The 14941-nt window shown below is 36.2% G+C and overlaps 1 protein-coding gene across 1 annotated transcript in view; it reads right to left on the minus strand.

Annotated features, from left to right (window-relative positions):
* Positions 1-8887: 8887 nt before the first annotated feature.
* The window catches only part of NETO2 (neuropilin and tolloid like 2), a gene marked incomplete at its 5' end in the record, with an annotated part of 60949 nt that continues 54895 nt past the window's right edge, over positions 8888-14941 (minus strand). Inside the window, 2 exons of the mRNA XM_036927460.2 lie at positions 8888-10705; positions 11842-11955. Coding sequence (XP_036783355.2) covers positions 10125-10705; positions 11842-11955 — 695 coding nt within the window. The remainder of the gene's footprint in view (positions 10706-11841; positions 11956-14941) is intronic.

Here is a 14941-nt window from a genome sequence, read left to right on the forward strand (position 1 = left end):
GTTAAGGAAAATAAATAGAATAAAAATACACAGGAAAGGAAAAGGTACTATAAGAAAAGGGCAGGTAGATTTGGAAAAGAACTAGATAGAGTTTCTAGAAATAACCAATATAATTATACAAGTTAAGTACTCACTGGAACCCAAGAAAATCAACTACCATAAGTCAAAAAGAAGTTAGATATGGGTAAAGAGAATAGATAGCCTGTGGAAAGTATGAAGGGATGGAAATACTGAGAGATTAAGAGACACAAAAGATAGGATTTACCAGAACTGGTAAAGTATAAATATCTTTAGATTCAAGAAGCATATGAAATCACAATAATAATATAAAAATAAATACAGATGTATACATATTATAGTGAAGTGGCAAAAATAGACACTGTTATAAAATTAGTTAAGAGGGAAAAGATAAATTATAGATAAAGGAATTTAGATGTATAAAAGAAGCCAGATCATCATAAAATGAACACTGAGAGAGAATAACTGTCATTGTAGATTTCCATACCCAGATAAACTATCATACAGTAATGAGGAGGAAATAGATGTTCAGAAAAGTAAAAGTTGGACAAATCTACAGCTAGGTAGAGTGTCAACAAATAACTTTCAAAGGAAGGCAGAAGAATAATGATCTGAGATGTAAGGCCTGGAAAGCAATACAGTATGAAGTGCAGATGAACTGATAAGCATGGAGAAATGTCTAAATACTCACTATAAAAACAAAAATATTGACCATTTGGGATGAAACAAGTTAGAACTAAAATAATAACATGGAAGAGGGGTAGCTGGAGATAAGGCACTATATGATTCTTGTTCTGTTAAGAAAGAGGGCAGAAATAATAATTTTAGACTTGATGCATTCATGAGAAAATGTGAAGGTCAGACACAAAAATAAGGAATTGACTGTATAACTTTTAACCAATAACTACATGGGAATGATAAACACCAAATCCAGGACCTCTGAGGGACGGAGGGGAATGAAACTGGGAAGGGTTAAGCAGGTTTCTGAGTATGTGGGTGCTCACTGCTCTTTATACCTTTTCATAAACCTGAAGTATTTCTTTAAAACATAATTCGACAGTTTTGATTTAAAGAAACTCTTTAATTTCTGTATAGTAGAGGTTCTCAACAGGAGTTGATTTTGTCCTCCTTCCCCCAGGGGACATCTGGCTGTATCTGGAGACAGGTTGTCACAAATGGGGGTGGTGCTCCTGGAGTCCAGCAGGTAGACGCCAGGGATGCTAAACACCCTGCAGGGCCCTTCATCATAAAGAATCAAGTGGTCTAAAAATTTAACAGTGCTGAGCTTGAGGATTCCCATTCTGTAGGATAAGAACATTTATTTTTTTCAAAAATTAGATTTTTCTCCCCCTCCCTTCTATTTAAAGGGAAAAGGAACTCCATTTTGTAATTTGTGAGAAGCAGAAATGATGATATCATATGGTGGCTTTATTCACAATACTTCTCATGTGTCTATTTACTTTCAGAAAGTAAAAATGCTTGGTAAATCTTTAGGAACATCTTCATAAATAGGCAGTGCAATTAATATTTTAAAGTGCTAAAATTAATTTACCTTTGGTTGATAAAGTACAATGAACATAGCAACAATTACCATGGGTTGCTTTTGACTGGAGTTTCTTTATGAAATGAAGTTTCCATGAAATAGTTAATTGCTTTCGTTTTCTCCATCTCTAAGAAAGGAACAAAAAAGTAACTGAGAAAGAAGCTGTTTTTGTTCTCTTGTTTTCTTGCTAGTGGCACATTAGTATTCAACAGTGGTACTGTACTAAATTCTGGGGCTGCTACTGAAATGTCGTCATTAAATTCTGACTTTACACATCTGGCATGCTGCCTAAATGCAGCTCAGTGTGTTCAAGTGTAGATTACAGGACAACAAATCAATGCTCTCAAACTGTGGGTTTATGTAAACCTGAAATTAAAAACAGTGTGCAATCACTTTCTTTGCCTACCTGATGAGGGGAAGAGAAGCAAGCTGTTTTTCCATGGTAGAGAGGTGAGAACACAAGCTTAAAATAGAAGCATTCCCTAGCACATCCTTTAGGATGTGGCTTTTGAGAGAGGCAGTTTTTGTACAGCTCTCAGCCTACTACTGACCTGTACCATTCAGGCAACTTCTCTCATTTTCACTGACAAACTTGGGAGTTTCTTCAGAAGACCTGGTTTGGTGGTGTACTATTTCCTTAAAAAATCTGCAAGCATCTGCAAGTACTGGGAAAACAAAACAAAACACTGGATCAGCAATAAAGGAGGTAGCAATAGCAGGACAGGAAGGTTTTTGTAAAATGTGTTGTGTGCTATGCTTACTTTAAAATAACAGAGGACATCCACAAGGCTCCTAGTGGAAGGCAGGCACTTGTTCCAATCCCGCAGAAGAGAAAAACTTCAAGTAGCACGCTCACTCATTGCCATCTAGGAATTATAAATGGCAGGATGGGGAAGGCGAGTGATTCATTTGGTGCCTCTCTTGCATAGATCAGAGGTAAGGTGGACCTTTCAAAGCAACTAGAGGCAAAGATCCAATTATTCAAATTAGAAAAGAATTTAGGACGCAATTATACCCACAGGGCAAAATGATGTCAACCACAGCAGCTTCAAATTCAAAGGAAAAATTCATACACAGATATGATTAAAGATACAATTTTCTTTATGGCAGGTAGCTGTGGGTGTCAGCCAGCTATTGAAAACAATTTCAGACAGACTTTACAGAGTTGGTCTTTCCAACATTTGACCAGAGCAAAGCATAGTAAAAAAGGAGTATTTCCTTTTCCCCAGGGAATTTTTTTTCATCAAAACAGAGAACTTGCTGCAAAGACGTTTTGGCTACACTTCTCATTTTGGGGGCAGAACATGAAAAGCTTGTATTTCTTTTCTCAGTGACAGTTCCCTCCACCTTTGAAAAGGTGTGGGCAAGGGTACCAGTGCTCTCCGAATCAGTTGTTCCAAGAATCACCTTTCCAAGTACTGATAGAGTTGCGACTAGATCTGCAGCCCAGAAAACTGGGTGTTAATGTGATTAGAAATATGAAAGATATTGACTGAATTATGGGAACACCATATAGAATTTGACCAGAATTTTATCGTTTATTTTTAGGTAATATCATCTTAAATCAAGAGACTTCATGAGTCACTTAAAAGACACTTCCAGAGTTAGGATTTAATTGTAATCTAATAATTTACTTTCAAATGTAGAATCAAATCTCAGTATCTTATTACTGTGCTTGAGAGGGAGAATGGAATTTAGTTTTCATTGGTGGCAGGTGGGAGTGGGATAGCTGACAGGTTCTCATGCAGAAGGCGACCAGTTCTCCTTCAGTGCTGCCAGCTTCAAGCTGATATGCTCATGGCTGTGGTGGTTTTTCTGCAAGCATAAAACATGTTAAATTCCATCAACCACTTTTATTCTAGGGGTGGAGTTGGGATATAATATTGTCCTTTTCTACCTTTGTATTAGTTAACTATGTCTTTTTCTACCTTCATATTAGTTATCTGCAGAGCAAATTACCCCCGATTTAGCAGCTTTAAACATGTATTACCTTGGGCTTCTGAGTCAGTACTCTAGGTGTGGCTTGAGATTTCTCACAAGCTACAATCAAGGTGTTGCCTGAGGTCATCTCAAGGCTCCAGTGGGTGCTGGATCCCCTCCCAGTCCCACTCACCTGTTGCTGGCAGGATTCAGTTCTTTGCAGGTGGTTGGACTGTGGGCCTCTGTGCCATGTTAAGTATTGGCTGGAAACCTCCAATTCTTGTCACATGGGTCTCTCCACTGAACATCTTAACATGGCAAGTGGCTTCCATCAAAGCAGGAAAGTGTGAATAGTACTAGCAGGTACTGGTCTCAGAAGTGACGTCACTTTAGCCATATTCTATTCATGAGAAGCAGGTCCCTAGGTCCAGCTCACACTCAAGCACAGGGGATGATACAAGACAGTACCAGGAGGCAGGGATCACTGGGAGCTTAGAGGCTCCTACCACAAGCTGTGTGGATTTTTTAATGTTAAAAACTAATGACTGAGGAAGTCAGATTGCCTGCCTAGAAATGTGAGGGGCAGAGGCTATATATTTGAGCCAGTTGCAGCAAGTTCCGTTACTTGTGCCTATTTTTAGAGTTAAATTGTCTTCTGAGGCTTAACACATAACAAACAGAGTGATAAAATAACTCAAGGTATAGAAAGAACTCTATGATCACGTGACTATTTTTTGTTCAAAATTTGTGACTACATCTCTGAAACGCAGCCAATACAATAGGACAAAGTCATCAGTGGAAGAATAGAACAAGGTTTGAAAAGCATGGTTCAATACCTATATTTCTGAAGGAGATTCCTCCTAGCAATCAGCAGCTATTCAAATGTTTTAATGACGTATGTACTGGCTTGGTGGCCTGCTGGCACCAGATGTTACAGAGCATGACAAAGCATGGAAGGTGAGAGCACTTTCAGATAAAGCTTTCTTGATTTGAAATAACACAGAAAGTAAAATTGCTCTGTAACTCTAGAGACAGACCAGTGGTAACTACCTTTGCTCCTTCGTCTGTGTCTGTATGATTGTAAAACTCCGAGGAGTTTTTGCCTTCCTTTGCTTTCTCTTCAGTGTACACCTTTTGTGAAATCTGCTAGGCTGTAGCTGTGACTGATGCGTTCTGCACCGCAAAAGGACAGCGTTCCGACAGCCCACGCTGGGGAGGTCCTCACTGCCACTTTGGGGACTGCACGCAGCAGGCTGGATCCTGCAGGCAACTTGAGACTAAACTCATCTTTCTTTTTTCTCATCTTCATTTGAAGATTAATTTGAACACTGAAAGTGGAGTAATCACCTGAGGATTGTTTTCTATTTTATTGTAACTGTGATTATTTTACTTTGGAAGCTATTGGACAGGACATGCCAATTCTGCCATGGAAGTAAATATTCTCTGTCATTTCCAGAGACTCTGATATTGAAGTAAAAGCAAGGAAATCAAAACAAAAGGTTTTATTTCTAGTACAAGGGCCCGTTCCTTCCTGTGAGGTGTCAAATCCAGTATTAAGCATATGAGAATTCTTAAATGATCTGGAAGTTCATCTCTAAAAGAAAAATCCATTGTTTAAAAAAATTTTACTCAAGAAAGTACATAGTAAACATGCACCCCAGTCATTAGCTCCTTGGGTTTTTGTAGTCATTAAACCAATCACAGAAATATATGAAAAAGGTTACTAAAGAAAAGAAAATTCAGAATTTTGAATTTATTAGTAGAGGTATATAAAACATGGACAGCTGAATTTGCAGAGAACTAAAAAAGAAATTTGAGGTCAACCTGTCATTTATAAAGGCTCAAAATTCAAACCATTCTCCAAACTCAAGAGATGCATACAACACACAAATGTTTAATTTCTAGAGTATACATTGTTTTCTTTAGATTTAGAAAAGGTAACAAAAGCAAAACACTGAAGCTCTGTCTAGTGTCAAACCCATAAATTGTTAGCAAATATTGTTTATTAAGAATTCACAGTAATTGTCTTGCAGAATTTGCAGATGCCAAGAAATCATAGCAACAAAATTGTGGAATAAAGTATTACAAAGATAAAGAAAAAAGAGTAAAATATAATACTTTGTGAAAAAATTATTATAGGTTAAATTACATCTTAAATCAGAATGATTGACAAGCGTACAGGGAACATCTGGGCTGTTGTCTAAAATCGCTTGACTTTCGAAACTTAGAGCCAGTTACAGCAAGAGATGGCACAAGCGAGGGAGCACACTGCAGTAGTTCTGCGATGGGGGTGCTCATTTCTCTGGGCTTTGGTTTTCTCATTTAATAGACAGACCACATCATCTTTCTGGGGTCTTAAAAAATTCAAGAACTCCAGGCTCCTCCCAACTATGAATACAGCAAACACCATTTTATAAGAGAACATCATCTCCTTCGAGAATTACTGGAATCACAACCAGGCTTTTGTGACCCTGCCTCACCAGAGGACGCACTCCTGAAGCAAGGAAGATCCATTGCCTCAGACAACAGAACTACACAAATGGTTCGAAGTGGACATTAGAAGGTTCTTTTAATGCCTAATAACTATATGAAATATGACAAAGACACTGACACAAAAGTTGCCAACAAGTCAAAAGCACTTTAAAAATCTATTTTGTGAAAAAAACAAAACAAAACAAAACAAAATCTATTTTGTGATGTGAAACTGGGAAATCCTTTTCCTGTTAAACCTTTAGGTTGAACATTTCTCCTCACAAAAGATACTTTGTTCCTACACACTTCAGATGTTGGGTTTAGTAGGCTTCGGCCATTTGTAGGCATATCGTCAAGGTGTACCTACTGCCACCCCTGAACTGAAAATATTCTTCCCTCCAGATTTGCATTTTCTACTGTACATTTAACCCTGGATACTATATTCTCTGTAAAGTGTTTAATAACTTTTGCATGATGGATAAATTTTGTCTTCCATTACTGAAATCTATAGCTTTCACATTAGTAAACAATTGTAAAGTTTTCTCACTGGCCTCAATGATGAAAGGCTATATACAGGCATACCTTGTTTTATCGCACTTTGCTACATTGTGCTTTGAAGATACTACGTTTTTTTTTTTTTTTTTACAAATTAAAGGTTTGTGGCAACCCTGCATGAAGCAACTCTATGAGTGCCAATTTTCCAACATTTGCTCACTTCTTGTTTATATCATGTATTTTGGTAATTTTTGCAGTATTTCAAACTTTCCCATTACTGTTGTATTTGTTATATTGATCTGTGATCAGTGACCTCTGATATTACTACTGGAGTCTGAAGATGTGACTGACTTGTTGCCATGTCATGATAAAACTTGAATGGATGAGGAGTTGGTTCTTACGGATGAGCAGAGAAGGTGGTTTCTTGAGACAGATCTGCTTTTGGTGAAGATGCTGTGAAGTTTGTTGAAATGACAACAAAAGACTTTAGAATAGTACATAAACTTAGTTGATAAAGTAGCAGCAGGGTTTGAGAGGATTGACTCCAATTTTGAAAGAAGTTCTACTGTAGGTAAAATGATGTCAAACAGTTTCACATGCCACAGAGAAATCACTGGTGAAAGGAAGAGTCAGTTGATGTGGTAAACTTCACTGCTGCCTTTGGAAATTGCCTCAGCCACGCCAACCACCACCCTGATCAGTCAGCAGCCATTGACATCAAGGCAACACCCTTCACCTGCAAAAAAGATGACTTGCTGAAAGTTCAGATGATGGTCAGCACTTTTCAGCAATAAGGTGTTTTTGAATTTAGATATATATGTTGTTTTTTTCCCAGACATTGCACACTTAATAGACTACAGTGTAACCATAACTTTTATATGCACTGGGAAACCAAAAAACTCATTTGACTCACTATATTGCAATAGTCTAGAACTGAATCTGCAGTCTCTCTGAGGTATGCCTGTATAGAGCCATTAGCATATGCTGGTAAAAATGTCTAAAATTTATTAGTTCCATTCTCTCCCTATAGTGTACTGCCACGTTTGACTAAGAAATAAGTGAGATCTAATAACCCATCTCTAGTTCAATGAAAGCATATGGCACCCTAAGGCTGGCTTAGCTATTGGTCATTTGGTTCCTCAGTTCTATCCCTGCAGATAGATTGATCAGAAACCAATGTTCCTAAACCACTTTAAGATGTGCCTTCACTGGGATAAGATTTACTACTATGATCTCTCTCTGCATTTTGCATCTTTTTTAAATTGAGGAGCTGTTTTTCAATATAATGTCATCCCTCTCTTTACTTTGAGATAAAACTAACCTCTGCAGATAAGTTTGTGTTTTCTACTGTGAAAAACAAAAACTATTTCATTTGTTTGACAGCCAGAAAATTTAGAACCAAATTTGCTGTCCAAGCTTTACTTGCTGAGTTGCCTGAAACCATGTACTTCTTTGTTATAATGTTAACTGTCTTCTTTAAAGGCTCTGTATTTTGTAGGTCTCTTCATGATCTTTCAAAGAAAATAGCATACAAATTTCAAAAATAAAAATATAGTTACAAGTGACTATAATGCAGTTAAGCATACTGTATTATTTTCTACTATAATCTAGAGATGTTAAAGATGGATTTAACAGCTGTTTTTCTAATAGACATAATTTAACATAGAAAATATGCTAATGTTCCTTCATAATGAACAATGATATCACAGTTATTATATTAAGTATTTACTATAATGTTCAAATGTTGGATAGCATGTTACCTACTGGAATGCCTATTCCACATTGCCACTGAAAGAATTTAGCTATCTAATCTGGCTCTGGTATATTAGTTCACGGAACACTACATTCATTAAGTCTTTTTAACTTCCGAAGGTAAATGACTTAAAAAAAATTTAAATTATGAATATACTATGTGTAGGTTTTCCTATTTCCTGGATATTATATATGTTTTAAAAAACAAAAAATGTGAAATAAACATTTTGAAGTATTATATATGTATCATATTTAGGTTGCAGTTGTCACTAATCTGAGAAAACAGAGATGTGATATTTAAAAGAATCAATGAAGTCCAGAGAAACTTCAATTTCTCACTTCATTGAGAATTTACTGCAAAAATATAGAAAATGAGAATTTATCTCTTTTAAATGGCCTGTATTGGTTGTAATTTGTTAAATGATTCCTTTCCACATATATATATTAAGGTCCAAAATCTCAGTAAAAAATCATGATTGAAGAATCATGTATATTTTAATACAAGACTTGTGTAGTGATTTTGAACAATAAATATTACACAGTGAAAAATTCATCATAAATTAAATGCAATTAACAAAAGGAAACTAAAACTTAAGTGCTCATTACTAAGGTCTTTACAATAAATTATAGCATACAGATCTATCACAGCATATTTATATACAAGTGGCTTATGTGAAAACTGAAAAATCTGTCATGAAGGTCTTTAATCTTGATTTAATAAAGTTTATACAGTATCAAATAATATCAAAAGTCTAAAAAAACACAATGAGTTTTTATATCATGTTTATAAATTGTTTATATACCATAAAAAAAAACAGGTCAAAAATGCAGTTTAAAAAAAAAGGAAGTTGTTATTCTTGGTAAGAACTAGAAAAATGTATTGTCCCAAGTAAGAAGCAATCTAAAGGCTTTACAGTTTCTTAGAGTTTTCCTTTAACTCTCATATAACCTTGGTTACCATATGCCATGAGATAAGCCAATACAAAGGGAGGAAGTAAATTTTTTTAAAAATCAGGAAACACAGGTCTGGTGATGTGAAATGCTGGAAATAAACATAACTACAGGCCTCCCCCAAAATGAATTAAATGACTGCTCACAGTTATCACTGAAAGTGACCAAACTTGGGAAATTTCAAAGGGTTTCTAGAAGATGTAATTTTTTCCAAAAGTTTTATGTTGTAACTGGCAATGGTGTATATGTCTCAGGATTATGAAATTTTCTAGTATAATATAACTAAGACAGAATATGTCTTAAAGGTGATAAATCATATCCTCTACTTTTCAAGGGAAATAAAGACTAAGGATCCAGTAATTAAAAGGAAGCAGTACAGAAATTAGTCAAGAAGAAACAGATGGACGAAACATAATTGGCACTTACCACAGTAACTAGTTTATTTTGACAAATTCTAAAACAGATGCCTTTACTGAAATATGTGTGGCACGTTAACCACTTATATTTATGTAAGAAACTGAAATGGTAAAGGTACTGGCTTATAAAACAAATAAGAGGAAAGAAAAATCAAAGGAATGTAAAGAAAAATCTTAGGTTTAAACTTTTTGTGGGATCAAAAAATTGACAGAGCTGGATCAATCAAGAGCTGTGTTCCTGCTGCAAAGACTGGCAGGCAGCCTGAGCCTGGCTCAACATGACTACTCTCCTCTTCAAATGCTATTTAACTGGTGTTTTGCTTATATGACACCAAGCAATAGATGATTATTTTTTTCACTGAATGGAGAAAGTTCCTTGGTTGTTTTAACATATATAGACTGCCTGAGATAATAAAAACTTCACCATTACAATAGTTAATGGGAAATGAAGGTCTGCCTTGATTTGATAGGGGAAAAGGGCTGGCTGCTGAAAATAGTATGGGTGCTCTGTAGACGGCATACATACATACTTAATCATTAATATCACCTTTAGTAGATTAAAAATCAATGGATATGGATGCTTGTGCAGAATCTTCTCGTCCCCTGACATAAATTTCACAGGGAATCTCCTCCATTACTCTGTCTTCTAGGGCCTGTTCAGAGCACTCATGTGCCTGTTTGAAAGTGTAGCTACTCTTTTTGAAGGTGCTATTAAATGTTTTCATTGGCTGTGGTTGTGCAAAATCATTTCGGAAAGGAAGTTCCATGGAACTGAGGTTGGTCCTGCTTTGTTTGACACTGGGCGCCTGCGACCCACAGTGGTGGTCATGGATGCAGCGGGAGGCCGTGGAGGAGCGGCGTGCCTTCTGGTAGCTGTCTAGTTCTTCTGACAAGTCAGCCAGGTCTGCAGAAATCTCTTTGTCCCTTAGTGAAAACAGTTCATAATGAGGAGGATCAAACACTTCTTGAAATCCGGTTTTATTAAAAGCAGTTTTGCAAGCCATGACCTTTTTTCGAGGCTGTTTCACTTGTACTAAAATAGAAATAATGAGAAGGACCAAGACAATCCCTGATGTAATGCCAATAATTGTTCCATGAGTTTTAGTGATTTGTTCAAACAGTCCTGTTTTTTTCTTTTCTGCAGAAAGAGAAAGACAAATGACAAAGCTTTCAAAATTCATGAATGAATCCTGTCACAAACTGGTAAGGTATTTTTAGGTAACAGAGGACACTTGTGTCAAATACACCACAGATAATGCAATTTGAAATTAGGTTTTTAAACAAAACAATCTTCTTATGATTTTCAGTTGAACTAGCCAATCGCAATATAGCTAGATAGATTACAAAACAGAAAAAGGACTTGGTTTTTTACTCAGAAGGTACATGAATGCATATAACTTGCAAATCAAATTAAATACATGAGTATAGGAATTGCCAAAACAAATACTCTTGCTCTATCAAGTTTACCTTTCCGTTCTATGGTATGTTTAACCAACTGCTAATTTTAAATATATCCTCAGTATTTCTACTGATGGCTGTCATCAAGAGAACCATATGATCTGACTGACCCACTCAGGTATGTTTTCATGGTCTATTATTTTTGAATTACTATTTGAAAATAGTTCATGTCAAGTATTTAAGGCAGTCATACCAGATTACAGTAAGTTTTCATTGTAAGATGTTTATTGAACTCTTGGAGAATAAAAGATAACTAAACTTTTGAACTGAGACAGTGATTTGATAATGTTTATAGACATTTATTACCACAGCCATATTTATCTTTTAGGGAGTATACATTGGAAATACAGCATAGGAAATTTTGTGAAATTAAAAAAAGCAGTTTTTACAACAAATCTGCTTTTACATTGTAAGACTGAATCCATCAGTTGATTTTTATTAAATAGTTTTCCTATGCAGTTTTAAAAATAATGATACTCCTAAGGTTACATTTTAATTTATTTTGAGACTAAGGTATCTTTAGAATGCAAATGACTAAAAACATATGGGCAGGAACTATCATGATAGCCTTTTAAACCATTTAAAATAAAAAACAGCTTTTCTGAAAAAATGTTTTTGCTGAGAATAAGTATTTTTCTTTGCTTTTACCACATTCTAGAGGTCTATGATCCATTTAAAAGAACATTTATAATATAAATCTCCATTTCTGCAAAAGCAGCTATGCAAGCAGTTGTAGTAAAGGATATGTTAAGTCTTTCTTAATGAAAGGCAAGACACTCTCCTCTCAGAAAGGTTGGCCTTCACCAGCAGACTCACCTTTACAATGATTTTCATCCCAAGGATATGCGCAGTTTTGGACACCATTACAGACTAAAGAATTATTTATGCACATGTTGCTATGGCAAAAGAAAGTGCTGCCTGTGCAGGGAGCTGTAGAAAAGAAGAAAACTTCATTGTGAAGAATGGAAAGCACAGAGACTATAAACTCTTTTACATTTGGTTTTCAGTTTCTTAGAAAGTCAGTATCTTACCTCAAAGGCCTTTTCATGTATATACTTGGTACAATCCAAACAATAAGACAAAGGCCAATATTTTCCAAAGGTCATTTTTAATGTAATGACAATATGAATATATTTGGAATGGCTCTTATGGAACAAGTGTATAGCCTGGTAAATTTTTTCAAAACATTAAAAGAGGCTGGTGAGGCTGTGGACCCACTGGAGCCCTTGTGCATTGCTGGTGGGAATGTAAAATGGTGCAGCTGCGGTGGAAAACAGTATGATGTTTTCTTAGAAATTTTCATAGATTACCATGCACTATAGCAATTCCATTTCTAGGTATGTACCCACATGAATTGAAAGTGGGGACTTGAACAAATACTTGTATAACAACGTTCATTTATAGCACTATTCACAAAAGCCAAAAGGTGGAAACTATACAAATGTCTGTCAGTGGATGAGTGGATAAACTACAGTGTGGTTTATACATACAATGGAATATTATTCAGAATGAAATTCTACATAACCTATTACATAGATGAATCTTGAAAACATTATACTAAGTGAAATAAGGAAAAGGACCAATACTGTATGATTCCACTTATATGAGGCACCTAGAGCACTCAAATTCACAGAGACAGAGAAGAGAACAGAGGTTACCAGAGAACAGGATGAGAGGAGAATGGGGTGTTAGTGCTCAACGGGGACAGAGTTTCAGTTTGGGAAGATGAAGAAGTCTGGATGGATGATGGTGATGGCTGCACAAGCACGTAAATGTACCTAATGTGACTGAACTATACACTTACAAATGGTTATTTGATTTTACCACAGGGAAAATGAAAACATGCTGGAATTTCAAAAACTGATCTTTAAACAGTAAAGATACACAGAGTATATGCCATGTAATTTTATATTTTGTATGAGCTATTCTTTCAGCGGGAATATCACCGTCTTTCCCTTCCTGGAGATGACCACCTGCCCATCTTCAGGATCAGCCCAAGTGACTCGCTCTGTGAAAGTTCCCAGCAGTTCTCTTAGGTGGGCAGCGACTCCAGTGTGTTCCCATCGTACGCTACACACTCCTCTATTTAACACTTCTCCTGTATATGTAAACAGCTGTTACTCTAGATCATGATTTGGTGTGTTTACTTCTGTTGGGAAATAAAGTTCCAGCTGGAGACAGAAGCACCAAGATAGCAGTACCACAAATTTCAGTGGAAAGACATGTAACAGAATCTGAAAGCCGATAAGTTAGGATAGCTGTTTTTTTCCCCAACTAAAACTGACTGTAGAGGTATGGCAGAAGCACCCCCAAAATCAACTAACCACTCTGACTTCCAAAAATAGAATCAAATAAAATTTATTTCCAAAATCTCTTCATTTTTAATTTTCAGAATATATGTTTCTCAAGAGTGAACATCCAACATAGTTCTGGAGGTCCTAGCTACAGCAATCAGACAACACAATGAAATAAAAGGCATCCAGATTGGCAAGGAAGAAGTTAAACTGTCCCTGTTTGCAGATGACATGCTATTGTACATAAAAACCCTAAAGAATCTACTCCAAAACTACTAGATCTAATATCTGAATTCAGCAAAGTTGCAGGATACAAAATTAATACACAGAAATCTGTGGCATTCCTATACACTAACAATGAACTAGCAGAGAGAGAAATCAGGAAAACAATTCTATTCACAATTGCATCAAAAAGAATAAAATACCTAGGAATAAACCTAACCAAGGAAGTGGAACGCCTATATTCTGAAAACTACAAGACACTCTTAAGAGAAATTAAAGAAGATACCAATAAATGGAAACACATACCGTGCTCATGGAGAGGAAGATTTAATATTGTCAAAATGGCCAACCTCCCCAAAGCAATCTACAGATTCAATGCAATTCCTATCAAAATACCAACGGCATTCTTCAACGAACTAGAGAAATCATTCTAAAATTTACATGGAACCACAAAAGACCTTGAATAGCCAAAGCAATTCTGAGAAGGAAGAATAAAGCTGGGGGCACTACACTCCCCAAATTCAAGCTCTACTACAAAGCCACAGTAGTGAACGTAATTTGGTACTGGCACAAGAACAGACCCATAGACTAATGGAACAGATTAGAGAGCCCTGATATAAACCCAACCATATATGGTCAATTAATATATGATAAAGGAGCCATGGACATACAATGAGGAAATGACAGCCTTTTCAACAGCTGGTGTTGGCAAAACTGGACAGCTACATGCAAGAGAATGAAACTGGATTATTGTTTAACCCCATACACAAAAGTAAACTAGAAATGGATCAAAGACTTGAATGTAAGTCATGAAACCATAAAACTCTTCTTTAGAAGACAACATAGGCAAACATCTCCTGAATATAAGCATGAGCAACTTCTTCCTGAACCCCTCTCCTCGAGAAAGGGAAACAAAAGCAAAAATGAACTCATGGGACTACATCAAAGTAAAAAGTTTCTGTACAGCAAAGGACACCATCAACAGAACAAAAAGGCATCCTACAGTATGGGAGAATATATTTGTAAATGACATATCCAACAAGGGGTTAACATCCAAAATATATAAAGAACTTATATGCCTCAACGCCCAAAAAGCAAATAACCCAATTAAAAAATGGGCAGAGGATATGAAGACACAATTCTTCAAAGAAGAAATTCAGAAGGCCAACAGGCACATGAAAAGATGCTCCGCATCACTAATCATCAGGGAAATGCAAATTAAAACCACAATGAGATATCACCTCACACCAGTAAGGATGGCCAGCATCGAAAAGACTAAGAACAAATGCTGGCGAGGATGCAGAGAAAGGGGAACCCTCCTACACTGCTGGTGGGAATGTAAGCTAGTTAAACCATTGTGGAAAGCAATATGGAGGTTCCTCAAAAAACTAAAAATAGAA

This window comes from Manis pentadactyla, chromosome 15, assembly GCF_030020395.1.
Source record: "Manis pentadactyla isolate mManPen7 chromosome 15, mManPen7.hap1, whole genome shotgun sequence".
Taxonomy (NCBI): domain Eukaryota; kingdom Metazoa; phylum Chordata; class Mammalia; order Pholidota; family Manidae; genus Manis; species Manis pentadactyla.